This window comes from Borostomias antarcticus (assembly GCF_949987555.1).
Source record: "Borostomias antarcticus genome assembly, chromosome: 10".
Taxonomy (NCBI): domain Eukaryota; kingdom Metazoa; phylum Chordata; class Actinopteri; order Stomiiformes; family Stomiidae; genus Borostomias; species Borostomias antarcticus.
The window spans coordinates 19,217,378-19,244,373 of NC_140243.1; the positions used below are offsets into that span (position 1 = coordinate 19,217,378).

A 26,996-nucleotide genomic window follows, 5' to 3' on the forward strand; every position below is an offset into this window, starting at 1 on the left:
GACAAACCGTGGTGTCTGCCGTGTCACAGGTTGAGTTGAGCATCCTCTGACAGGATGAGCCGCGGTGACGCAAGTAGCAGCATAGCGCAGCCTATAGAATACTAGCTACTGCAAGTAAGCTACTTCCGCCGCTTCCAGAACTCCGCCCACATGGAAGCGCAGACTGTTCCTTGAAATGTATTTGGGACAGGATTATTTTTTAATTTAAAATGAATGAATTGTCCAAAAACTGCAAGGAGGACGGGGGCGACACGGACAGGCCTCGTGAGCCAGGACATTTCTCAACCTGCGAGGCTGGGTTGAGCAAAGATAGAGCAGGGAACAGCAGCGTTGATTTCTCGGTCGCTGTGGTTCTTCCAGCCGGTGGCTCGGGAGAGAGAACAGGGCTACCGACACCTAAACAGTTCTGCACATTTCTCAACAGACCTCTAATAAGCTACACTATTCAAGCTTTTGAGAGGTAATGTTTACAATTTTGAACCTTTGTTGCACTTAGCTGTGTACCTTCACAGGATAGACATTCACCACACTAGCCTATGCTACACTTTGCGCATGGCAGTTGTGTTGTTATGTAGGCTAAGGTGACAGACAAGCTCTGCAACTCCACCAAGCTTTGTAGGAACGTACTAATTCTTAAGCAAATTGATATTGTTTCCCCAATTAGCCCCTTCACTCATTATACCTCTGTTCTAGACAAACATGCACATTTGTAGACCATTTCAGATTAGACTAGGCTATGTCTTAAAAAGTCTTGCTGCATTTCTCCTCAAAGATGATAGTGGATACTTCACATTCATACTGTATGTGTGCTTTAACTGTATAGCCTTAGCTACAGTAATACCTCTTAGCTGAATAATGAGTGATAACTAATGAACTAGCCTAAAAATCATGACACAAGATTAAATGCATAGTGCAGAACCTGTGCTAACACAGTGGTTTCTCTTTCTGACAGGGTGCCATGGGTAGAAAGCATTGTCGTGGTGGTTGCCAAGGAGAGCCTAGATCTAATGATGGACATTGTCCAGCGGTTTCACCACAGGAAAGTGAGAGTGGTGCCCGGTGGATCTACTCGTCACAGGTCTATATTCAACGGAATCCGAGCCCTCAGCGGAGAGGACGGACCGGGTCTTATCAAGCCCAAGGTGGTCATCATTCACGATGCAGTGCGGCCGTTTGTGGAGGAGGGCTTCTTACTCAAGATAGCGATGGCTGCCAAAGACCAAGGGGTTTGTATACTGGAGGTGCCATCTAGTGCTATCTCTAACTCTACCCAACTCTTCTCTCCACAAATACTGTAGATTTTGATCTGAGCGGCGGTGTGTAAGATAATCTGACAGTTTGTTTATTTTTATTTATTTATTCGGTAGTGACAGTGTACATTAACAAATGTACCAGAATTAGCCAAGAAGGCTAGTTTTCATCTGTAGTCCCACTTTAAAGAAAATAAATAAAATAAAATAAAAGGACAAACAGGCATTGGTCAAATTACATTGCATTGCATACAAATGGTTAGCACATTAGCATAAAACAATATAAATAATAGCCTATAACCCTACAGTTAATACAGACATCGGTACAACAGAGAAATAAATTAGATTCCAGTAGATTTACTGACTGCATTGCTGATTACTAGAAAGCCATGATTTCAAGTGGTTGGAAAATGATCTGTTGGTGATGCCCTTTCTTATGTTTTCTTGTAATCTATTCCAGTCGGGAGATGCTGTAATTGAGAATGCAGTCTGACTGACTGTGCTGTCTGAATGGAATGGAACAGTCTCCTCTCACAGTGGCTCTGGTGGTTCTAGTTGACTGCGGCAGTCATATTTATTAATCTAATCCAATCCAGTCCTCTTTATTTATATACCCCGTTTTACAAACGCAAGGTTACCAAAGTGCTGCACAGTGAAATACACAGTGAAAAACACAGTGAAATACAAGTAATAACACACAACACACTAAAACACATAGAACACAGCTAGTGATTTCTAACAATACAAGACACATTTACAGTACAGACAACCACAAGTACAGATGATCACAAGCACTCATTGAATTAAAAGCCAAGGAAAAGAAATGGGACTTAAGGCGAGAACGGTTCAAGGGTGGGGGCCATTTTGACATGGAGGGGTAGCTCATTCCACAGTTTAGGGGCGAGTGCTGAAAAGGCGCGGTCGCCTCTGGTCTTTCGTCAAGTTTTTAGACCTAGACATAATGGTACCATGTGGGCTGAACCATGAAAGATTAGTATAAACCATTTAGGATGTCGCAGTGGTTGCTTGATTTAAGAAAGTCTGATTAAGAATGATATGATAATGATTCATTGTTAAATATCTGTGAAGACATTTTTGACTACAGGTCACAAATGTTGATAGCCTTTTTGACAGAGGTCCCTTTGACCTTTACTATTGTGTTTGTGTGTGTGTGCGTGCGTGTTTCAGTGAGTGACTCTCCAAAGCTAGCAGTCTGGTCTGTATTAGCTTGCCAGCTTCCTCGTTCATGATGGAATGGCAGTCTCCACCAAAGAGCTGGAGATTAATTTTGATTCTAACAACATGTGTAACACACATAACACATGTTTGCTTTCATTTAATTTGAGAGTAGTTTCACCCACACTATCTCATTGTCAGTGCTTTGTGGCATAGTGGAGGTTTTCATCTTCAGTCAATGTTTGGTCAGATGAAAATATTATCCCAGAAATGTTGTTTATGAAGAATATCCGATTGGAGAGGAAAGGCATGGTGTACACAGCTGTGGTAACGACGGATTTGTTCCACCCGTGGTCAGAATGAGTGTGCTACAGCTCAAGACTAAATGGGATCATTTTTTTCCTCCCACTTGTAGATATTCATTTACACAGTATGGTTCTAATGAGGAATAATGCAGAGTACAGACTTTTGATTGTGGTTATTTTTCCTTCAGGCAGCTGGTGCTATCCGGCCCCTGGTGTCCACGGTTATTGCCACTACGGCGGAGGGCTATCTGGACCACTCCCTGGAGAGAGCCAAGTACCGGGCCAGCGAGATGCCACAGGGCTTTCTCTACGACGTCATCCAGCAGGCCTATCAGCGGGTAGGGAGCTAAAGCAGGTTCAAATACAACTTTGATCTTTGAGTCTATCCATAAGATTTTTTACAAAAACAAGAGTTCTAGAACTTTTGACAGTTCCAAATTAGCAGTCACAATACAATCGAATTTCATTCTAAAACCTGCTGTTTATTAAGATTCAACATGTTAAGTGGTATGGACAGGCACAAGACAACGGATGGATGGTCTACAACTAATGACTTGTCGCGATTTATTCACATGTTATATGTGAACCCAGCTTCAGTCAGTCAGAAATAGTTACACCATTAAATCGCCTAATAATGTTCCCAACAATTATATTGGTTTTGATGGAGGTATACAAAACATAATGACGTGATTGAAGCAAAGTTTGTCATGCTTTTGTTGGTTTTGCAAAGTTGTCTCCACTTAATGACTAAACCAGAGAACCTTACAGTAGATAGTATTTGTGCTAAAACATTTCCAAACCAAGCAGTTGTCCTGCAGACTAACATCCCCTCTCGGCATCAAATAATTGTTTTAAAATGGTTTAATGAAACTTTTGGAGTAAGATTTATGCTTGGAGAATAATGCTGGTGCCCAACGCCAGATGACAAAAGATTTGATGCTGCTCGTGCCTCTCTGCAGCCTCACAGTTCTTCATTGTTCCTGGGATGTGCCGGGACCTGCAGGGCTCCATGCTGGAGAGCTTGTGGTGCGGCGCTATCATTTTCACTACGGCTCGATCATGTCTGGGAAAGAAATTACTTTTTAATATACTTCTGGCGCAGGGCAGCGGATTGGTCTGTTGAACAACAGAAAGGATCACTCTGCTTTGGAGGAGGACAGGTGATAATGTTGACCTATGGGGATTTAAGTGTGCATTTATGTACTTAATTCATATTTAGAATAATTAATGTACAAGCATTATGTACTTAGGCCAAATGTGTAGGAAATTGGCAAGGCCAAGACAATACCTAGAAAGCTTGAAACACCATATGAATGAGATAATTCTTATTTTACGTCATAGTCTGTGTCCTGCATATTTGGCTTTACAGGTCTGCCTATCATAAATCCAGGGGTGCTCTGTTTATTTAACAAAAAGTCCAGACACTTCCGAGCTTTGCTTTTTGAGCCTTGTCTCCATTAGATGGTGATTCAGATACCAGTGTTTTCGAAGGGCGCAGGAAGCCTTGAGCTAAGAGCTAAAGTATGACACCAATTGAGGCACCATTTGTCTGTAGTTATTTTTATTCCTGGCACTTGGGAATTTAACATTACTTGGAAGCCTGGTTGGTTCTGGCTTATATTTTTCCGAAACGAGTGCAGAATCACTTGAGCTGTCAAGACCAGTTGAGTAGTGTTCTATTTGATTATTAAGACAAATCTGCTGTGATGTAAATGGTGGTGTGAGAAAGAGAGGGTTTTGGCGAGACGGTGACTATCCCCCCCTTTGCCTCCACGTCTGTCCGTCAGAGCTGTGAAAGTGTAAGGTGTCTGTCAAGTTAGCACTGTAGGACATGTTCGTGAAAAATCTGCGCGAGCTGCACATTTGCAGTTTGACATCCATTGAGTCTGGCAGAACTCAGGGCTGGAAAGACAAAGGGAGAGACACATTATCCGCTCCCCTGTGTGCGCCTTTGTACGGGGAGAAAATGCTAAAGGTTAAATTACCACAGCACCAAGACCATATTACTCCTGTCATTTCTGTTCTCAGATCCAGGGTCCTGAGAAAAAAAGAGACATTCTTTTATAGCCTGATAAAATATTGCCTGCATATAATCTCAGGTAGCATGATTTAGCCTTTGTAGTCCTCACTGTATCTTAAAGCTTCATGAGCTCATCGCCTAGATCCACATTTCAATGGGATCCACAGAGACCGCAATCTGATTCCAGAGAGCTTTCCCAGCGCTCGGCCAAACTGTAACGCTCACATAAACTCTGCTGGTATTGTGTTGAATTTAGACTCCTTTGTCCCCCCCTTTGTTAGTCCCCTGAAGAGTTACCCAATCCACTGTTTATGACATTTGAACCCAACCGAACACAGCATTTCTTGTCAACAGTTGTCAGCGATGTCAACCATGACCAAATCTCTTGTGCCCTGTCCACAGTGCAGCGATTCCGACTTTGAGTTTGGCACCGAGTGCCTTCATCTGGCCCTGCAGTACTGTGGCACCAGCGCCCGGCTCATCGAGGGCCCGCCGACGCTGTGGAAGGTGAGTCCGTCTGGGGAGACGTCACTGTGAAGAACAGTGCAAGAACGTGTTGTTGTCGTAGCATCTGAAGGCTAGAACTACCCTTCACACACAAATGAGGTATTTGTGCTGACTGTAAAAGTAAGCTTTGAAACTAACCAATGAATCGTTGAGCATTTTGATTCATACTCTGGTTTTAACCCATAGGTGACCTACAAACGAGACCTTGCTGCTGCAGAGTCCATTATTAAAGGTAGGCCTTTAACAAGTGAATCACGAGTCCTCATAAACCCTCGTGGAGTGAGTCAGAGGTGGTAGCAGCGAGTAGCTGGGAGACTCACTCTTCAAAGGAACGCTGACAGTTCCTCCAAGGGAGGCGTCCGTATCGGCGCAACCGTCAGCCCAGGGCAAGCCCTTAACATGGGCTGAACTGAAAGAAAAACAACACAGACCAACTACCGTTACACTAGTGTCATGATACAGACGGTAATACAACTAAAGCAAGAAATAGTACACATGTGGACACTATTCTGTTGTTTTTCCCATCTATAAAGTATGCTCAGAAGCCTTTTCCCACCTGGTAACATGGCTGGGTAAAAAAAAAAAACACAAACCTCACGTCTCTCTGTCCATCTGAGGCAATTTGAGGTCAGAATTGAATACAGTGAGAAAAGAACAAGAGTCCCTTTTGTCTCGCCAGGAAGACATTCTTTGTAATGTTGTTTAGGTTTTGTCAGAGAGGAGGGGAGTATGCTCTCAGAATGCCTTGGCGTACAAGTCAGGGCCAGGTGGAACCAACCGCACTCTGACACCATACACAACCGGGAGAAAAACACACAAACACAGCTCTGCGCTTCACCTCTAGGTGCACCTGGACTAACAATTATCAACTGGATTGGGACATAATGAGCTTAGTGATTATGCCCAGAGGTTTTTGTGAAGGAATTCATTGTTTGTCTTCTGAGAGCATTAGACAGGAGCTTCTCGTCCTAATCTGGGTGTCAAAATGTGTGTATGTGCGCTTGCGCGCGTGTGTGTGTCTGTGTCTGTCTGTCTGTCTGTCTGTGTCTGTGTGTGTCATTGGCAGCTTGTTGATATGCTTGTAATCCAATCTTGAGCGATCATGTCAATGTAATCTCACAATGTTTACTAAATGATCTTTATTACTGCTACAGTATGTAATGGAGATTCACAGCCAATCGTAAATCTTTCTTTTCCAGAGACTTTATCCCGGTCTGCCTGTGTTATCACAGGTGGGTCGCCACCGGCTACAGACCTGTCTAAGGCTCTACAGAACACCATGGGAGCCTTGGATATGGTACGATTATGATGATGATGATGATGATGATGATAATGATGAGGACGACAATGTTGGTGAGACACCTCATTTGATTATCATGTGCTGCTTCACCCCTCGTCCCCGTTCCCTTTCCCATGTTCCCCAGTCCATGTTGTTCCCTTTCCCATGTTCCCTAGACCGCGTCGTTCCCTATCCCGTGTTCCCCAGACCTAGTTGTTCCCCCTCCCGTGTTCCCCAGACCGTGTCGTTCCCTATCCCGTATCGTTCCCTATCCCGTTTTCCTCAGACCGTGTCGTTCCCTATCCCATGTTCCACAGACCGTGTCGTTCCCTATCCCATGTTCCACAGACCGTGTCGTTCCCTATCCCGTGTCGTTCCCTATCCCGTGTCGTTCCTTATCCCGTATTCCCCAGACCGCGTCGTTCCCTCTCCCGTGTTCCCCAGACCTTGTGAGCTCCACGTGGGTGGGCTCCGCTGCGGTCAGACCTCTAATGGAGCTTGTCTGGGACTTCCACGCTCTCCTCCTCCTCCTCTACCACCAGCTCTTCCTCCCCGCCATGAGGAAAAGCAGATGCCACTCCGCTCTGCCACGCTGTGGGAACGGGCTCGATCATTGAGTGTTAAGTGATGAGTCGCCACCTCCGTCCCTAGTCGGGGGTCCGGGGCCCTCCGCCATGCTGTCCCCACATGTGCACTCTGGAACGTCTCCGTTCACTCTCTGTTATTCGCCGTGCCTGACCTCCTGTATTGTCCTGAACCTCCCAACGTATACATCCTCCCCCCGGAGGACGGCGGAGGGACAGCGGATGACGTGTCTCCATGTATCACCGACGGCTCATCCTCCTTTCAAGCGGTGCCAAGTCCTTCATCAGAGGGTGTCGGACGGGCGGATCTGAGCAGTCGCGGCGCTAGGCGAGGCCCCAGAGGCGCATTAGGGAGGGGGAGGGGGAGGGGAGGGGGAGGGGAGGGGGAGGGGGGGTTGGGGGTCAGCGTCGGCCACTCGCGCGACTAATTGGAACCATCCCCACGCGTGCTCAGGTGGCCGGTGGGGCTGTTTTTTTCCGATGCACGCCTGGGACCAGATATATCCTTCCCAGGGGGCGTGGGGGAGGATGAAAGGAGAGGACGGGGAAACGGAGCATGAGGAATTATCTTTGTATCAGTGCCATCGCTAAATCTAATACAGGGATTAGGGAGGGAGGCGGAGGGGCGAGTTGAGCCGGGGCTGAAGGAGTGCGCCTGCAGAGCGTGAGCAGGTGGAGGATTTGGCAGCCCGTGCTCACGGTCGCGGGCGCCTGTGTGTGTTTTTGAGCCGAGATATTCGGGCTTCTCCGACAGCGGGGGTTGAATCCCGGAGAGGCAGACGAAGCAGGATGAGGCAGATTAGCCGTACGAATATGAATATGCAGCGCGAGTCGTATTTCAGCTACACTACACCAGCATGCATCATTCACACATTATTTGGTGTCTACCACAATTTGACCAGGTCCCAAACGGACCATTTCTCCTTATTAAACCCCCCTAGATGTGGACATGAAAGGAGGAATAGATTAAGAGAAGATGCATCACCTCCTCCACATCCTCTCTCTTATCTCCAACACTTTTTAGTTTGATATACGATCTCATTTTCAGATCCACCCCAGATGATGTAGCATCCACAGAGACACATGCATCTACTTACATTTGTTTTCCGAAGCCCAGGCCGGTAATTTGTCATGTGGACAGCCAGAAATAGGAAGAGCTTAGCGCTGAGCAAGCTAAGGAAGTATATTTTGTGTATTCAAACATCGACCAGCTTTTTACGCAATGCCCATCCACTCTCAATGTTTGAGTGTCTCAGAGCAGCGTTTTCAAACCTGCCGTCTCCTCCTCCACGCTGAGCCACTCTGGGCCAGAGACGCTAAAATATAGACTGGATTCCGAAGTTCTGAATTCTAAACATTCAAAACATTCTATTCAACAATAATCTACTCTATCTTATTGTTTGGGTTTAGCGTCTTTGTTCCCCTGCTGTGAGAGCGTGTTTCTGCTTCTGTCAGGGGGGTGCTGTTTGTCCTTGGGCTCCCAACTCTCCTTGGCTCTCCACTCTGACTTGCTTTTACACAAACAGTCCCACTCCAGGATTTCATGCCCAACCTGGTTTAGATCATGTCAGGACTCTTAATCTCGCAAATCTACATGTCCGACTCAAATGGTTTTACTCTGGAACCTCCGGCACTTATCTTTCAAGACCAATTAGCCATACCACACATGTTTCCTATAAGCATTTCATATTTCCAATTCTCATTGTTATTTTAACGGTTAGAGTTGTACAACTCCGAGTGACTGCCAAACACTGACTGTGAGATGTTTGTTTCCATGTTTATGTCCTCTGAATGTGAAATGGTAGATCCATTGAAGAAGTATTGGGTAAACAACTGAGATGAACATTCAGCTTGATGTCGTTTGTGCGCCAAGACTAATGCAGCTGAAAGAAACACTTAAAATGTCCTTTTATGGCGCACAAAAAAGCTTTTCACAATTTTGGTTTATCTTTGAATTTTAATTTAATTTCTAGTGTAATAAAATCTCAACTTGGCTGAGTTCGGTGTTCTTGTTAGCTCTTAATCATTCCAAAAGTTCAGAAGTACAAAGGGCGTCCAGCTTGCTTTCATGTTTTCTAATGAGACTGTTTGCGGAGAAGAGAAATTAGCTGTAGATCAAGTGTGCTCAGATCCAGACCTTGTATTCCCAGCTTTCTAATCAATTGATTTATTTCGGGGTGAGCAGGTGTGGGGGTCTCCTGGCTAATGGATTGAATGCTGTGGAAAATCCAGCAGGGCTGTGACCCTCGAGCCCTGGAGTCGTCCAACACTATTAGTTTTAGCAGCCACTTGCCTTTCGGGCACCATTATATACAGTAGTGGATTCAGAAACGAGTAGGATAAATCTGGGCATTCTTTCATTTCTGTGTCCAAAGTGTGAATCCTATGTGACATTTCCATGTGTTGTGTCCTATAGGAGGTTGAGCTTCTTCCAAATCTAAATGGAGACAACGCCAGGTTTCTGTCAAAAGGGTGGAACTTCATTCAAGTTTCTGTAAGTTCCCACACAAGGACAACTTGAGGCTAGGAACATTTAATGAGAAATTAACGAGATATCATTGTAAAAAAGGAATGGTTAATCAAACGATTCGTTTTCTGTCAACTCATTTGTTCACAGGTGAACAATGCTTGTCTGTCTGAAGTCGAAGAAATGACGAGAGCTTTGGAGGAGACAAACCAAGCACTCCTGCATCCAGTGGTCCTTGTCTGGGTGAGTTCACAGGGGGATAGTGATGATGGTGTGAATTCTCACGATATGCCTTCTTCATCAACACCCTTACTTACTGTAGGTAGCGGTAATTTAGTCTTTTATTTCCTGTGCTTGTCTGTGCCCCTGGCGGTTTCCTTTGCTGATGGTGAGTTGGAAATATTGGTTTAAGGATGAAATTGGAAGGTAGAGAAGACCATGGAATGCTCTGATGTACGATGACCCAGTAGCTACTATACTAGTTCCACTCAGAACAAGGTGGCCAGTGTATGCTCTAAAGGAAACAAGTGTGTGTGTGTGTGCGTGTGTGTGTGTGTGCGTGCGTGTGCGTGCGTGTGCATATGAGTGTATTTACGGTAGACGTTACCTATTAGCTTGTTTCAGTCATGTTTCCCACACTTTGAATGAACTTTCTGTGCATGTTTTCAAAAGCAGACATCTGGCACAGGCCAGATCCAGTTTCCTTGAGGTATATGTACTACGCGGCCAGCCAACCTTTTATCAGCTTATTCTTTTTTTTTTTCTTTTTTTTTTTTTTTTAAAAAGGTTCCCTGCGATTTACCTTGGGTCCTCTGAGACCTTCTGAGCTGTAGAAACCCTAGACCCCCTTGAGAATACCTCACTGAGTGTTTGGTCTGCCTCAAATGTCAACAGAACAACACTGACATTAACCTGAGGGGAAAAAACACAAAAAATGTATCTGATTGTAGCCAAAATGAAACATTTGGATTTAAAAAGGCCCTGTTGTTGTTTTGACTTGACCTTCTCACCCCATCAACTGCCTAAGAATGACTGGGAGGGAGGCAGCGAGGGCCTAAGAAGACCTAAGTTCTCTGGACTCAAGCGAATTCATGCCTCAAAACAATTCTGTTTTAATCACTGCAAATGTCATAACGCAATGAAACCTCAGGCCTTGTGTTGAAAGACCCTACTCACAGACACACATCCATACAGACAGACAGACAGACAGACTCTTCTCTCGTGCTGGGTTCCAGGATGTATTAAAGTGGGATTGACTCTCGCTGCCACACCAGAGTAAAAGCATCTGTGTTCCTCTGCTTCCCACAGCTGGTCTCATGACCAGCGGCCATGTAGCTCTGGTAGAGAGAATATTAAGGATGCACGTCAAAAGTCCATCACCAAACAAAAGAGTACTCACTTCTCCTTTCCCTTATGATGTCCCAGATAAAGATCAACAGGACCTAGATGGGCTGAAATCCAAGCAGAGTTAGAGCAGGAAGCCATCTCAAAAGATGTCAAGGTTAGAGACGAGGACAGTAAAATCAACAAGTGGGAGTGTGTGGGCGGTGTCAGATGACACATTGTGTTATAACTCCTGGGTCCAGTCAGTAGCATTAAACAATGATCTCACCGTCAAATTCAGAAAGAAGGAATGCCAATTGATTTAGTATGTTCTTGGTAAAGAAAAACATACCCATCCACAAACAAACGCCCTACCCAAAGACAGCAAATAAATTGTTTCAGTTCTTGACCTGGTGTAATCAATTTCTGAAATATAGTTTGACAATAAGCTTTATAATGGATTTATAAACTCATCGACAGCTTTCTTTGCACCTTACTTACACGTTTATATGAGGCAGGATTGGATTAAATTCTGCCCGTCTGTCGCTCAACGGGATACTGTACTTAGGAAAAGCAGTTGAGCAGCAGTGGAAACTCTTCAGCCTGACACACAGATAGCCCTTTTCCACCAAGAAGGAACTGGTTCAGTGCCGGTTCGCGAACCTAATTTTGAACGGTTCCAAGCATTTCGACCAAAAATAAATGAGTTTGGGAACCCGAAAGCTGGTTCCGAACCGGCACCAAAAAATAGTAGGTTTTTCAGCGCGAACCGTGATGATATAATGACGTACAACGGTTCCGCTCAAAACTAGTCGAAACGCGGTCCCGTTCCCTAGATAGAACCAAGGTTCCAAGAATTCTGAACCGAACCAGTTCACGAACCAGAGTTACTTTGGTGGAAAAGGGCTAAAAGTGAGGCACTGGGCCTGGTCTGGTTCCTGCTCTCTTAATGTGTGGCTCATCGATCTAAATGAACACCAGGAGGCTGGATATTTTAACCTGATCTGGAGGGATTAGCTCCCCGCACAGGACCGAAAAATCATCCGTGATCTGTTTATTCAAAACACTGAAACAGACTCGTCCGACATCTTCCCCCGATGACGACCTTGAATAAACAGCCCTGTGCAGTCGCAGCGAGTCTGTCTGAACAATGGGCTGTAATTACTCCAAAAAAAGTATAATCGCTCGCTCTCCCCCCTCCGTAAGAGGTCCTGAATACTGGCAGGAGGTGCTTTCTGACTGGGCGCGGTGGGCTGTGTTTTGATAGGTGCATCTGAACGTGTCAGAGGACTCGTCCGTCACCGGGACGACGGGAGAGCCTGAGGCCATGAGAGAGTTTGCCAGAGGAGCCAAGCTCCAAAATATCCTCCTCTATGGCATCCAGCTTCATCACTCAAAGGTATGCCTCTTTGTTTCTTTTATATATATATATATATATATATATATATATATATATATATATATGCGCATAATGAACTGTTCAAGTGAATCCATAGTTCCCCTGGAATGAATGTATGACAATAGCCAAACAAAACAGAGTGGGAAATGTCTTAAGTTCTTGTTCCAATGTCTTGTCTCCACATCCGTTTAAGCTGGAGGCAGACAGGGCTGTTTAACCCTGTTTTATAGCCCATGTTGTATAAAACCACTCAGTGCTTTGGAAATGTTCTTCTCAGTGTTTGAGCTGCCCTTGCACCTATCAAAAGTTCACTGGAGTTGCCAGATGTGGATGACCTGTTGCTGTCTGCAATTACAACATTATATTAATTAAAATAATAATAATAATCACAATAACAACAATAATATCAACAACAATAATATTATTAATAATAACAACAATAATATTATTGTTATTAATAATAATAATAATAACTATTATTATGATTATTACTGCATTGAAGATGTCCAGATATGCATTACCAAGAAAGCTGAATCACTGAAAGTAATCTTTACTAATAAATGTTAAACGTATAAACTTAACAACTGTACAAGGTACTGTAACTTGGTACAGTAGTTAGAGGACCACCTAAATATGCATGCGCACTAAGTCAACATTCAGTTACCCATTAAAGACACACTTCAGTTCATTCTTGAGTGGCTCTCGAATAAGAAGCAGACCCATGTGCTCTGTATTTGTGATTGATATGACAAATGACTGCAACAGTTCTGGCAGGAACATCAAATATCAACCCGATGGCATTACCTCCCCACCACAAGCCCAGCTCTGTTCCAAAAGGTTCCTCCGATGTAGCCCTGCCAATGTTGACTAAAAGGAGAACCTGCAGGTTGCGTTGAAGATGGGATTCCCATATTCTGCCTTGTCAAGTCTGGTCGGCAACGCGCGTTGGCTTTTGACGTCGACGTGTCACCTAATTAAAGCCGCGTGCTTTGAAGCGGGCGGTAAGACAGTGAATTCACAAATTCACATGTGAGTTTCATTGGATGGGATGTTGGCCCTGGCCGCTGTACTGAGCACGCCGTGGTCCGCCTGGCTTACGGAGAGCGATGGCGTTAATTACTCATTCTGCCATGTCTGTGGGAGGACAGGAGGAGTAAAGGGAGTGGACAGAGATAACATGCGTTCGGCATGATAAAATACCTACGGCTATGAGATAGTGGAACAGCAGAATAAGACCTTACATAAATCACTTTGCTAGAGTTCTGTTATAATGAGGATAATTCAGCCCAGATGGCCGTATTCATGCATGTCAAATGGCTGCCAACACTCTCTTTATCAGCACAGGCCATATGTACAGATACCTCGGTATCGACGCAAATCCAAAACTTCAACACTAAGCTTCTGTATTGCTGAGTTTTGATGTAGAAAACGACGCAGAACCTTTATTCTTAGTTATTCCTGTATTATTTTTAAAGAATCAAAGCTTCCTGCGTGACTGGGGTTAGACTTCCAACAGCTTGGTCCACACTTAATGTACACTTAAGGTCTGAAAGCTGAAAAGCCCCAGAGTGCAACAATGTGTTTCATGTAATTGCCTGCGTGTTCCACACATCTTGCTGGTGCTCTTTAAAAATGTGCCTTAAAACTCCAGCAGGGCTGTTTTGTGTCAGGAAGAAGATGTCGGTGATTGCAACACTGGAATAGTAAGTTGGTGAGATGGTGCGTTGTTGCGTTTCCCCAAATTAAACACGTATAACTGAAATCTTGGTTTGTTTTCAGTGCGCTGTGTTTCCACTTGTTTAGAGATTGAATTCTTAAGCTAGTCATGTTCTGAGGGTACTGCCGTCATTTGATAAGGATCAGTAAACAGACTCCTGTAAATACAGTCTCAAATGTCATAATGGAAACAGCCTTTCGTATTGTCTGGGACTTGCCTGCTGTCCCCTTTGACATCTGGATGTGTAGCTTTTGTCGTGTTTAATTTCCCCTCATGTCAAGACATTTTACCACTCTCTGAGACTGTTGGAACATTTCCACTGCTGAGAACCATGAGAGAACGTCTTCCAAGTATCTGTAATCAAAATTGAAGGAGCAGCAAAGGTTCGAATGTCTCTCTTCTCTGCCCATTTTCCTCTGTTTGGTCATAGTTGACTGCACGGTAGGTAGTGTCAGAGACATGTATTATTCTAATATACAGTTTATAGTATTGACACAACTCTTTTAATATAGGCATACTGCTATGGTCTTCGTGGGATTGACACAACTCTTGTAATAGATTAGTTACATTTAAATAATCTGATTTCTAGAAAAATACAGTAGAGATTATGTAGCAGGAAGGAGTAGTACACACTTACCCAAGGTTACTAGATGTTAGTCTTGTGATAATGGAACAAAGTTGGAGCTGGTCGGTTTAGATCTATTTGAAATGTAACATGTATGCTCAGAACTACAGGATGTACTTAAAGTACCGTACTACTGGATCACAGCTTGGTGTGCATAATATGGTCCTCAGAGAGTTAGAGAAACAGGGAATTGTAGTTCCTAGTAGGAGGTATTAGGACCAGATCTGCTGAACAACATATGACTCGTGTTCGTCCCTGAATGATTTCGTTTTCTGGTTCTATTGTGCATGAATACAACAGTGACGAGACACAGAGAGGGTCATTCTGGGGGACATGGCCACACCCTGAGCTCTGGACTTGAACAGAGAGTTTTAAAAGTCAGATTTGTCTTCAGTACTATTGGATAGCTGCATGAGCAAATGTACACCTTTACTTTGTTAGTGCTACTCTTACTGCAGCTTAATTTAAGCTTTAGTTGAAGTGCATCAAAGGCTTTATGAGACTTGGGAAAATCCACCTCATTGGCCTTTAGAAATGTCTTGTTGGACCGGAGAGTTGGTCTTCTCAAATGAGGCGTGACTGCGGTTTCACGTTATTCACATCAACACCCACAGCTGAGACCCAATTCATGCAGCAGGACCCGACCCCCTGTTTACCTAAGTTAAAGGATTTTTCTCCAGAGCTAAACAAATGGGAGTCACGGACAATGAGCGGCCGTCTTTGTGGAAAGAAACGTGATCAAAGCGGTTCTGAGAGCCACGGCGTTCTCCTTCGGTGCCGGAGACGCCAAGCGACCGCCGTGCGGACGCTCCACCACGGGAGACGTAGCCGCCGACGTCCGGCGTCGAGAGTCCAGAGACGCCCGTGGCCCGGTAAACCGATCCGCCGGAGCGAACACGGCGACGGTATTCCCTATCAATGGTTGCCGCGGCGATAGGAAGTGTCACCGGATCCCAGCTCGCACGGGGTCCTGGTGACCTGTCAGCGAGTGAAAAGAGGGTTGTCACAGTGATATATGGGTGTTGTAATCCCCGCAGTGAGAGCCCTGATGTTTACCCTCCCCACGCTTCCTCCCCCTCGGAAGAGGCCAGACCGAGAGGCCTGAACCTGAGAAGAGATTAGCCGTCCGGGGAAAAAAGGAGGCAGAGAAAAGCAGAAAGAAGAGAGAAAGAGGCTCTGAAGGTCTATTCTCCTCTAGCTGTTTAGATCTACCTACTGGTCGGCAGGCGGTTGTAACCGTACCCCCTGAGTTTTGCTGTGACACCTATGAACCTGTACACCCCCCCCAGCCCCTAACCCCCCCCCCCACACACACACACTTCCCCAGCCCCGCAATGGGGTCACCATGCGGACCAGGGAGGGCGGACGCGACACGATCTTCGCACACTTCCGACTTTGATTTTAATCCAGAAATTATCTGCCTGATTCCAGTGACGGATATTAATTTGCGTTGACGCACTCTGAGGTGTGCTGATGGTGAAACATTGAGAACATGAATGCTGTGTTATAAGTTGCCAAAAACATGTTAGTTATTGTAATATTGGTTTGTTGAAAACCTACAGTACCAACCAACCAACCAACCAGCAATTGCTTTATTGACTTTAAACCATTATGTTTCAGACCAATTCAGAAGACCAAACTAATGTTTTGGAAAATTATGACTCGACTTGAGGCTGCTGCCTCGGAAAACTGCATGGCTGAATGAACAGTAGATAAGTGAATCAAAAGCTTCCAAAAACCAACCACGATGATAAATGATGGGATTTGAAAAACAGTTTTTGGTTACTCCAACAACATCTCAGATGGTGCTGACGGATTTGGCCTATCTCCTGTAGATCTTCTCAGATTTATCTTCCAATATCCAAGCCCGCTCATTCACACTGTATTTTTTTGCCTGTCAGTCGTCTAATTATCTCTCTTTGTTGCCTCATAATTATGTGTAACCTTAATTCCTGATCCCCCCTGGAAACACAGACAAGAGACCTTATGTTCCCCCTTGAGAATGGCTGACGTCTCTATACAGACAGAAGCCCTGGGATAGGCCCTCTTCTCAGTGATGTATTTGTAGAGTGTTAAGGTCAAATCCTTGGGAGACGCGAACTGCTGCGACATGTGTAGGATATCAAGCTTGATCTTCTGCGCCCAGAGTGCGCCCAGATGTGTGTCGGTATGTGTGAAACTCGACCGTCAGGGTTTGGCTATAGAGGAATCAGACATACCAAAGCCTTGTTTATTCAGCTTTGATTTCTTAGATTAAAAAGACCAGAAACCCCTCTCTGGCTGATAGGACTTGACTTATCCGCCTCTTACAGTACATCCGATTGGAGAACGACATTCCAACGGAGAACTATTACAAACAAGGCATGTACACAGTATATTCTTATAAGGGATAAATATATTCCAGGTCTTCTGAATTAGTTTGTAGACATACAATCACGCAAAGAAGAATGCCAAAGTGTATGTGTGTGTTTACTTAATTCACCACATTGCTTTGAGTTCTCCGTGACCACCCACCATCGTTGCGGGTAGCGTTACCAGGTTGCAGTGATTTTGTGTGGAACACAGCGCTGGGAGGATCATAGCTTTGGTTTACAGGCCTCCGTTCACGTTGTTTTTGTAGCGTTCACCTTCCAGATCTGCCTGTGCTTACAATCATAGACGACCTCATACAGTCTTGTGTATCTTGGAGTTGTGGAAAATCCTCAGGGCGCGCCTTCAAGAGGGACCCTTGAATGTGTAATAATTATGAGGTTGGAACATTACAGGCAGCACGGGGCTGAATGTATGAAATTCCTTCGACTCGAAAAGCAAGTCGTGTATTTGAAGTCCCTCAAACGAATCGCACACCTCCAGTGTTTTCTGGAAGTTTCCGAGGCCCCGTCTCCCTCTCTGCTCCCTGTCTGCCTCCTCCAGGCCTGCAGACCCGCAAACCCCCGCCTTGTTTAGTCTGAAACATGCTGTTGTTTTGACAGAGCTTCATCAAAACATTTGTTGCTCCCATGTTTCCATGCGCGGTATGAGTGTGATCACGTTCCCGCGCGGTGCTCGGAGCGGAAGTGAGGATGCTCGGCCGTGACCGGGAGGTGCTGGGTTCGGATCTCAGGTGTGTCAGAGCTGGGGGTGTCATTGATCAGAAGCACCTGTGCCGGCAGCAGATCCGAGATTAGCTGTGATACTGACCGTGTCATGTTTACCTGGAATGTGAGGACTCTATTGTGATAATCAAATGAGGCATTTCAGTGTATTTGTGTGTGTGTGTGTGTGTGCGCGTGCGCACGTCACAGTGCATAATGTTCATAATGTGACACACTGGCATTGTCACAGTAGTAGTTATAATTGCAGCACTTTATTGAACCCTGTGGGGAAATTGCACAAGGACATTATGGTAATGCTCCCAACATGCTGATACCTACTTTTAAGCATGTTATCACACATGATACCGGTATCATGTTCAGTATGACAAATAAAGTTCCTTGAATCCTTGAATAAGTGGACATTTCAAATTCAAACTAATTAATTACTCATTAGAGCTTGGTGAAATAGTTTAGCATTTACTGAAAAAATTCTATTCTTGCCCCAAGTAGACCAGACAGCGAGAGAAGAGATCACACATACTGTACAGTTGATTATCACACTGTTTGATCAGGCTGAGGCTCTTTACATACTGTGTTTGCCAGTATATTTTAGAAACTCACTTTAAAAAGCGTCTTCTCACTGTACCATGACTAGTTTGTACTACAACAATCGTTGCGTGAATGGTCTCTGGATAACAGGTAGGCCTCTTAGCAATACGCGTGTGGTTTCTCCTGTCTGACAAAACTCACAGCCACACAAAAGTGGAAAAGGATGTAAAAATCCAGGCTTATCCATTCTTCTACAATGCAATCCTTTTCAAATGCAATGAGGCAGAGTTGGAATGACGAGGTCGTCGTAAACAGGCTGCAGACTTTCAGGCACCCTGCCAAGTTCGGTGTCTGTGCACAGTGATCGACAAACGCCTTGCAAAAAAGGGATTCGCTCAGATAGTTTATCAGTCTTACCATAATCTTGACTTAATTTTGACTCCCCCCTCAAGGAGTGATGGTCAGGGTATGATAATATCAATTGATATTCTCATTGAGCTGTTTCTTTGCTCCCATCACAGTAGTGTGGCTGATGATTTGAGAGAGGTTCCTCTCTGTTAGATTTGGCCTCAGGTTTGAGCTCCTGAAGTCCCTGACCTAGACGGTAATCGGACCTGTCTCCCCCCGCCCCCACCCCTTGTCCAGCTTAGCCCCTAGCTACTGCCCCCCTCCTGAATGAAAGTCTGGGGGGGGGGGGGGGGTGGCATCTTGTCTCGCTGTGCTCTCTGTGTACAGGATGTCAGAAGCATGAAACACTAGCCCTTCAAACCAAAGCACTTGATGATTTCAGACCTATTATTACTAGAGTCAGTCAGGTCATTTGGGGAGAGGTTCTTGGACAGTAGTTTCTACTTTGCAGTCCAGGACAATATTGAATGAGTAAGTACAGACCATCGAGTTGATTTTGGGTGTTGTTTGAGCTAAGGATGTCTGCTTGTGGAACTTGTGGAAGACAAAACCGCCGATTAGCTGGGACGCTTTTATCATACTGCCCTCAAGTGGGCCCTCGGCGCTACAACCAGCATCGATCACACCTCACATTCCGAGCACTAGCCAGAAGGATAAATGATGATGACAATAAGCTGTTTTGACTATATGAAAGAAGGCAATAAAACTCTCTCTCTCTCCTTGGCTGCTCTCTGTTGGGTAGCTTTAGTGTGATTCTAACAGATCTTTCCAGCACTTTGGGCCTGGGCACCTTTCAAGCTTTTCCATTCGCCGTGTTTGTACTGAGGATGGCGCTGCGCCACCGGCACCAACAGAAGTAGAAGTCCTCTCAGTAGCGGTCCTCAGGGCCCAGATCTCAAAGAATGACAGAGGCGTGCAAATTGTCTCTGTTAAAACTCCTAATTGCCGAATCCCAACTGCTTCAAAGTGTCTCTTCATGTGTGGCAGCAGCGGGCTGGTCGTCTGCTTCTTGGCGATGGAAAGGTTGATTGCATCTTCGACATTTAAGAGTACAACTTAGAGGATTGCTTATTGTGTGGTCTGCTGATGTTTTTTTTCTCTCTTGTTTCAAAGACCCACATCATGGCCCTGTCAGAATCCTCTCTAAAAATAGACCCTAATGATTTCAAGTTCCATTCTGTTAGCTTATGGTATCAGTTTGGAATAGCAGGGCTGTGTGGTAGTTGCAAGTGTATGCAGTATATATGTGGGTGTTTGTGGACTGTACGTTATGTAGGCTGCAGGACAGTATGTGTGAGAGAGAGATTGAAAGCATTTGTGTTTGCTTGAGTTCGATGTATAAAAGTCCATACAGAAATGATTTGTGCAGTTTCTTGAAGCAGGCTATTGGACAGGCAAGTAATGGATGTACCAGAAGTTCCTTCCAGTGGAAAAAAAATCATACGTTTCAGAATAAAAATGTATGTGCTAGTTTTGCACTTAATACGACATACATCATGGATGACAATCTCACCACTAATGTGAACAAATGATGACACTTTTGGCTGAGGAATTTGTTAAATCGAACAATTTCTGACAGCCAGTCTTCATGAAGTGGAAACTGAGGTCACCTCATGTCTTTTATCGATGAAATGGCAGAAAAGACACGTTCAGATGTGCCAAGTCTGTATAGTCCCACTGAGAGCCCTCTGTCTGAGGTTTACTACAGTATGCAAAGAGTGTTTCTTGACTTTAGTCCACGGCAAAAGTGAACTGCATTTATTGGCTCATACCCCCAAGTCAAACCATAATGCATTGCAAAATAACGCATTTACCTAACGATTACTACAGCATTGCTGGATAGATACACTTTAGGCGAGATCTTAATTGCTTGTCATTTACGCGCATTGCTGGTCGCCGCAGTCCTCTCCACTTCAGAGGGCGGTGTGGAGTGTTTAAACACCAACCCCCAAAAGTTTTCTCCATCTCTAAAAGCCCTGGAAGAGACTCTGAAGAGGCAGTGGAAAATCATCCAGCTTGGCCCAGGAAGAGGTTACTGGGTCTGACTATGGTGGAGACTTAGACAAATGGAAATCCCTCTGGTCTCACATTCCCTTTCTTTCAACAACTTACTCTCTCCGCAAGTGTGTGTGTGTGTGTGCATGCGTATGTGTGTGTGTACTGTATGTCTGATGTGTGTATGCTTGCTTGCCTGCATGTGTGTTTGGTGGTGTGTGTGTGTGTGTGTGCGTGCGCATACTTTTGTGTGTGTTTGTTTGTATGGGTGTGTGTGTGTGTCTGCCCATAACAATGGATCAGAAAACTCCTCATCAGTGAACTGGTTTGTGCTTCCTGGATAGTCCACAGTGGAAAGAGGAGAAGGCTGCCATTGGCAGAGCGAGCGAGCGCTGTGGTGGAGTCAGGGGTCAGTGGAGGTGCCCACGGTGCCTGTCAAGCTCATCCAGAAACTTTGGTCAACTCTAGTTAACTGCGGTTTCTTGTGTGCGCGGCGCGATTATTAGGGCGCCTATTTCCTCATTCTTAGTTCGGACTCATTTCAATCTGAAACCACTTAGAGATGTAAATGTTTTCTTCCTCTGTTTTCCATCAAATTATTTATTGTCTTTTTTTTTTGTCGTACAACAGATGACTCCAACAGTTGTGGCTCCTCAAAGTGCTCAAAGTTCCAGTTACTCTGTAGAGGACCCAAAGCAGGCTTGTGCACCAGCGAGCAAGCAACTACTTGATTTAATAATGCTATTTTATTGAAGTATGATTCATATTTCAAAGGCTGTATATCTCGGGGTGGAAATCATTCAATAGAAAAGGCTGAAAGAGGCTTAAAACTTTGATCCTCCTTGGTGATCTTGACTTTCTGCTGTCTGATTGCCTTTTTATTTTCCAGCAAGCTTGTGTGTGTGTCTGTGAGTGTGTGTGCGTGTGTGAGTGTGTGGGTGTGTGTGTGTACATGCGTGTTTGCCTTGTTACAAAACAGATCTCTGTGAGTCATCATTAGCAGCGGTTTGATGGCTAACTACTGTATGTAGCCGTCTCCAAGAACGCCCAAGACATGGCACTTTCCCATGGTCTCCGCGAGCTCCTGGGTGGTTAATGGTCTAATGATCAACCTAATCCCCACAGCCTCTTAATGCCCTCAAGCACATGTGACGTTGGAACAGGTTCTGTGTGGGGAACTCATTCCTGTGGCTCGCGTTAACAAGTGACATCTATCCAATTTTTATTATAGACAATTATTTTGTTTTTAGATAATGGGCGAAAGAATGCCTTGATCTGATTGCGTATGTTGTAAACAATGAAAGATACAATATACAATCAGTTCCTTTGATTTCTCCCCTAAAAAGGTTTGGCTCCCGACCATTGATGAACCTACGCATATTCCTGCAAAGGATGAATACGCAGTCAAGTTTTGGGGTGGAAGTGTGTGTGTGTGTGTCCACGTTGCCATATTCTGTTGACTGCTCACAGATGTATTGGCTCCTGTCCTCATTGCCTCGCACTACTAATTAAGTGAAAGAACAATGACTTGGGTACATCTTAAACAAAAACAGGAAAGCCTAATCTTTTTTTTATCCGTTCATTCTTTTTTGATTTCTCAAAAGAACAGCTAAATCTAAATAGAAAAACATATTAAGCTAGTACAGGAAATGCTGACATGAAACGCTCCTGGAACCTGTTCAAAGCTATCGGATTTTGATTCCATCATGACTTTGCGTTGCTTTAATCAATACGACCAGCGCTGATCCGTCTTCCAGTGTTCTAGCCTCGGATCGCCTCACTGTGGAAAATCCAAGTCATCCGACTCCCCCACCAGTGGTTCTGATTAACGGGGGTTCGGGGGCTGGAGGATCTCTCTGGATCGCAGAGCGCTAGCTCACTAGCTCGCATTAACCACGGTCGGGCCCGATACCACGGTTGCCGCTCTCACGCCTCGTCACCTTCCTTCCGACTCCGTACGTGTCTGTTGACCGACGAGGTGTTGCATGAAGAACACCTGGGAGGGTCTGAGTGTGATTTGTTGTCGTTTCTGTCAGTGCGTACATACGTTGAACTATGAAGTCAGATCCAGTCCCATAACAAGGCGCTTGTGTGAAAAACCATTACATGAGAATTGGGCAGATAGTCTAGGAAAAATGTTAAAAAAAAAAAAAATACTAAGAGGAAAAAGAGATCACAAATCACCAAAGCAAAAACAAACAGTGGAGTCTGCTTGTGGAAGGAGGGGGAAGCAGATATATTATAAAGATATTATTGTACAGCAAATTTGTAATTGAGGTAATAAGATGTCTTCAGTGTAAACATCTGCTGGTTTTACAACTTGGATGCTTGGTGAAGCAGAACAGAAACATCTCATCGTGCGCTAGACCATATATCTTTAAACTAGATCGAAGATCTAAACCTCCCTTTGTCTGAAAGACGCAAACCAGCAGGCTCCCATACACAGGCTTCATCTGGGCCGGCCCCAGAGTGGGAGGGAGGGAGAGAGGGAGAGGGGGAGGGAGAGAGATGACAAACCATTAGAAGAGAATAACTGTACGCAGGCATTCGGGCAAAAAAAATAAATAGGAAAACAGCGATGGAGGACAGAGAGGAATGAGGAAAGCAAAACGACCACAACAGAAGTCTGCCTGTGAACGTAGAGGGAGGCAGTCTGCCTGTGACCGTAGAGGGAGGCAGTCTGCCTGTGACAGTAGAGGGAGGCAGTCTGCCTGTGAACGTAGAGGGAGGCAGTCTGCCTGTGAACGCAGAGGGAGGCAGTCTGCCTGTGAACATAGAGGGAGGCAGTCTGCCTGTGAACATAGAGGAGGGCAGTCTGCCTGTGACCGTAGAGGGAGGCAGTCTGCCTGTGAACGCAGAGGGAGGCAGTCTGCCTGTGAACATAGAGGGAGGCAGTCTGCCTGTGAACATAGAGGAGGGCAGTCTGCCTGTGACCGTAGAGGGAGGCAGTCTGCCTGTGAACATAGAGGAGGGCAGTCTGCCTGTGACCGTAGAGGGAGGCAGTCTGCCTGTGAACGTCATAGAGGGAGGCAGTCTGCCTGTGACCGTAGAGGGAGGCAGTCTGCCTGTGAACATAGAGGAGGGCAGTCTGCCTGTGACCGTAGAGGGAGGCAGTCTGCCTGTGAACGTCGTAGAGGGAGGCAGTCTGCCTGTGAACATAGAGGGAGGCAGTCTGCCTGTGAACATAGAGGAAGGCAGTCTGCCTGTGACCGTATAGGGAGGCAGTCTGCCTGTGAACATAGAGGGAGGCAGTCTGCCTGGGAACGTCATAGAGGGAGGCAGTCTGCCTGTGACCGTAGAGGGAGGCAGTCTGCCTGTGACCGTAGAGGGAGGCAGTCTGCCTGTGAACGCAGAGGGAGGCAGTCTGCCTGTGACCATAGAGGGAGGCAGTCTGCCTGTGAACGCAGAGGGAGGCAGTTTGCCTGTGAACGTCATAGAGGGAGGAAGTCTGCCTGTGAACGTCATAGAGGGAGGAAGTCTGCCTATGAACGTAGAGGGAGGCAGTCTGCCTGTGAACGCAGAGGGAGGCAGTCTGTCTGTGAACGTCGTAGAGGGAGGCAGTCTGCCTGTGAACATAGAGGGAGGCAGTCTGCCTGTGACCATAGAGGGAGGCAGTCTGCCTGTGAACGCAGAGGGAGGCAGTTTGCCTGTGAACGTCATAGAGGGAGGAAGTCTGCCTGTGAACGTAGAGGGAGGCAGTCTGCCTGTGAACGCAGAGGGAGGCAGTCTGCCTGTGAACATAGATGGAGGCAGTGTGCCTGTGAACGCAGAGGGAGGCAGTCTGTCTGTGAACGTCGTAGAGGGAGGCAGTCTGCCTGTGAACATAGAGGGAGGCAGTCTGCCTGTGAACATAGAGGAAGGCAGTCTGCCTGTGACCGTATAGGGAGGCAGTCTGCCTGTGAACATAGAGGGAGGCAGTCTGCCTGTGAACGTCATAGAGGGAGGCAGTCTGCCTGTGACCGTAGAGGGAGGCAGTCTGCCTGTGACCGTAGAGGGAGGCAGTCTGCCTGTGAACGCAGAGGGAGGCAGTCTGCCTGTGACCATAGAGGGAGGCAGTCTGCCTGTGAACGCAGAGGGAGGCAGTTTGCCTGTGAACGTCATAGAGGGAGGAAGTCTGCCTGTGAACGTCATAGAGGGAGGAAGTCTGCCTGTGAACGTAGAGGGAGGCAGTCTGCCTGTGAATGTAGAGGAAGGCAGTCTGCCTGTGACTGTAGAGGGAGGCAGTCTGCCTGTGAACATAGAGGGAGGCAGTCTGCCTGTGAACATAGAGGGAGGCAGTCTGCCTGTGACCGTAGAGGGAGGCAGTCTGCCTGTGAACGTCATAGAGGGAGGCAGTCTGCCTGTGAACGCAGAGGGAGGCAGTCTGCCTGTGAACGCCTGTGACCATAGAGGGAGGCAGTCTGCCTGTGAACGTAGAGGGAGGCAGTCTGCCTGTGACCGTAGAGGGAGGCAGTCTGCCTGTGACCGTAGAGGGAGGCAGTCTGCCTGTGAACATAGATGGAGGCAGTCTGTCTGTGAACATAGATGGAGGCAGTCTGCCTTTGACCGTATAGGGAGGCAGTCTGCCTGTGAACATAGAGGGAGGCAGTCTGCCTGTGAACGTCATAGAGGGAGGCAGTCTGCCTGTGACCGTAGAGGGAGGCAGTCTGCCTGTGAACGTAGAGGGAGGCAGTCTGCCTGTGAACATAGAGGGAGGCAGTCTGCCTGTGAACATAGAGGAAGGCAGTCTGCCTGTGACCATAGAGGGAGGCAGTCTGCCTGTGAACGCAGAGGGAGGCAGTTTGCCTGTGAACGTCATAGAGGGAGGAAGTCTGCCTGTGAACGTAGAGGGAGGCAGTCTGCCTGTGAACATAGAGGAAGGCAGTCTGCCTGTGACCGTAGAGGGAGGCAGTCTGCCTGTGACTGTAGAGGGAGGCAGTCTGCCTGTGACCGTAGAGGGAGGCAGTCTGCCTGTGACCGTAGAGGGAGGCGGGCAGTGTGTTAGAAAGAGCCTCCTTTTGTCCCATTCTCTCCTCTTGTGGTTTGCTGTCGATCTGTCCAACATCACGCCGTAAGAACGGTAGAGAACGCCAACTTCGCCTGTCGGGCTTGCGAGTGCAGCTGAACCTGTAATTTAGCAACACGCATTAGAAAAAGCATTTGAAGAGCTTCAGCTTCGTTTGCGTTCTGTCCCTCACAAAGCTGCTTCCGTCTGCTGATTGAACTGAATGTCAAATAACGTGAGTCGTGAATCAGCGTGAACCCATTGTTAAAATTGGTATTCATTAACCAGATTTGATTTTGAGATTCAGATGTTGTCACGTGGGTGGGGGGTCTGTTTGGCTGGTCTGCGTTGGTGATTTGATTTGACCAGGAGGAGAAGGAGGGCTGGTGTGGTCAGGTCAGTATGTCCACCATAGCAGGCAGGCTCTGCGTGGGACACATCACAGCTTGTGTTGGTCACCTGTGGGAGTGTTAAGGTGGATCGCAGGACTATGTGTTGCAGTTCCAAGGAGTGTGTGTGTGTGTGTGTTTGTTTTGGGGACACTTTAGGGTCCTACTGTGGTTGAGCATGTGTCTGTGTGTCGGAACTCAGACGTTTGTGTGAATCAAGAGCTGACCTCAATATGCAGTTAACATACAAAGTATACACTCTGCACTGCACTAAAGGTTTCTCCCTGTTTGTGTGTGTGTGTGTGTGTGTGTGTGTGTGTGTGTGTGTGTGTCACAGGAGGCGGACCGCTGGGAGAGATCGGTAGCGAGGGCGGCCGAGATCACATCTGCTCTGATCCGCGACAGAAATCCCGCCCTCACTGGGCAGCTGCTGCAGGCGTGAGCCATCAGGAGGACCCCCCCACACACCACCCCGGCCCCCCCCCCCCCACACACACACACCACCCCGGACCCCCCCCCCCCACACACACACACACACACACCAGCCCGGCCCCCCCCCACACACCACCCCGGACCCCCCCCACACACACACACACCACCCTGGCCCACCCCGGACCCAGCCCCACACACATGGCTGGACCTCCCCGACACACCACACCACACCACCACTCTCCAGCATCAGCCTTGATTTATTACAAGGTGTCAAGGTGTGTTATGAACATTATGAACTATGTGGAACATGGACGGAGCTACGCAGACATGCAGCGTCTTACAGACGCTCCTGGGTTTACTACTGTACCATCTCAGCCTGTGGTGTTGTGGTCTTTATCACTGGAGGGCGATGCAAAGTGACTGAATTGTATATATACTGTATATTGTATTACTGCTAAATGACTAATGTAATGTAATATACAGTATATACAGTACATGTGCATGGAGAGGAGT

General features: G+C 46.4%; 1 protein-coding gene across 1 annotated transcript; it reads left to right on the forward strand.

The window, feature by feature from the left end:
* Window positions 1–209: 209 nt before the first annotated feature.
* On the forward strand, window positions 210–26,504 carry crppa (CDP-L-ribitol pyrophosphorylase A; the record flags this gene model as incomplete). Its single annotated transcript, XM_084444573.1, has 10 exons — window positions 210–460; window positions 953–1,226; window positions 2,920–3,069; window positions 5,154–5,258; window positions 5,445–5,490; window positions 6,458–6,555; window positions 9,538–9,615; window positions 9,739–9,831; window positions 12,179–12,310; window positions 26,389–26,504. 10 exons carry the CDS (start codon window positions 210–212, stop codon window positions 26,491–26,493), a joined length of 1,332 nt encoding a protein of 443 aa, XP_084300699.1. The 3' UTR covers window positions 26,494–26,504.
* Window positions 26,505–26,996: the final 492 nt, after the last annotated feature.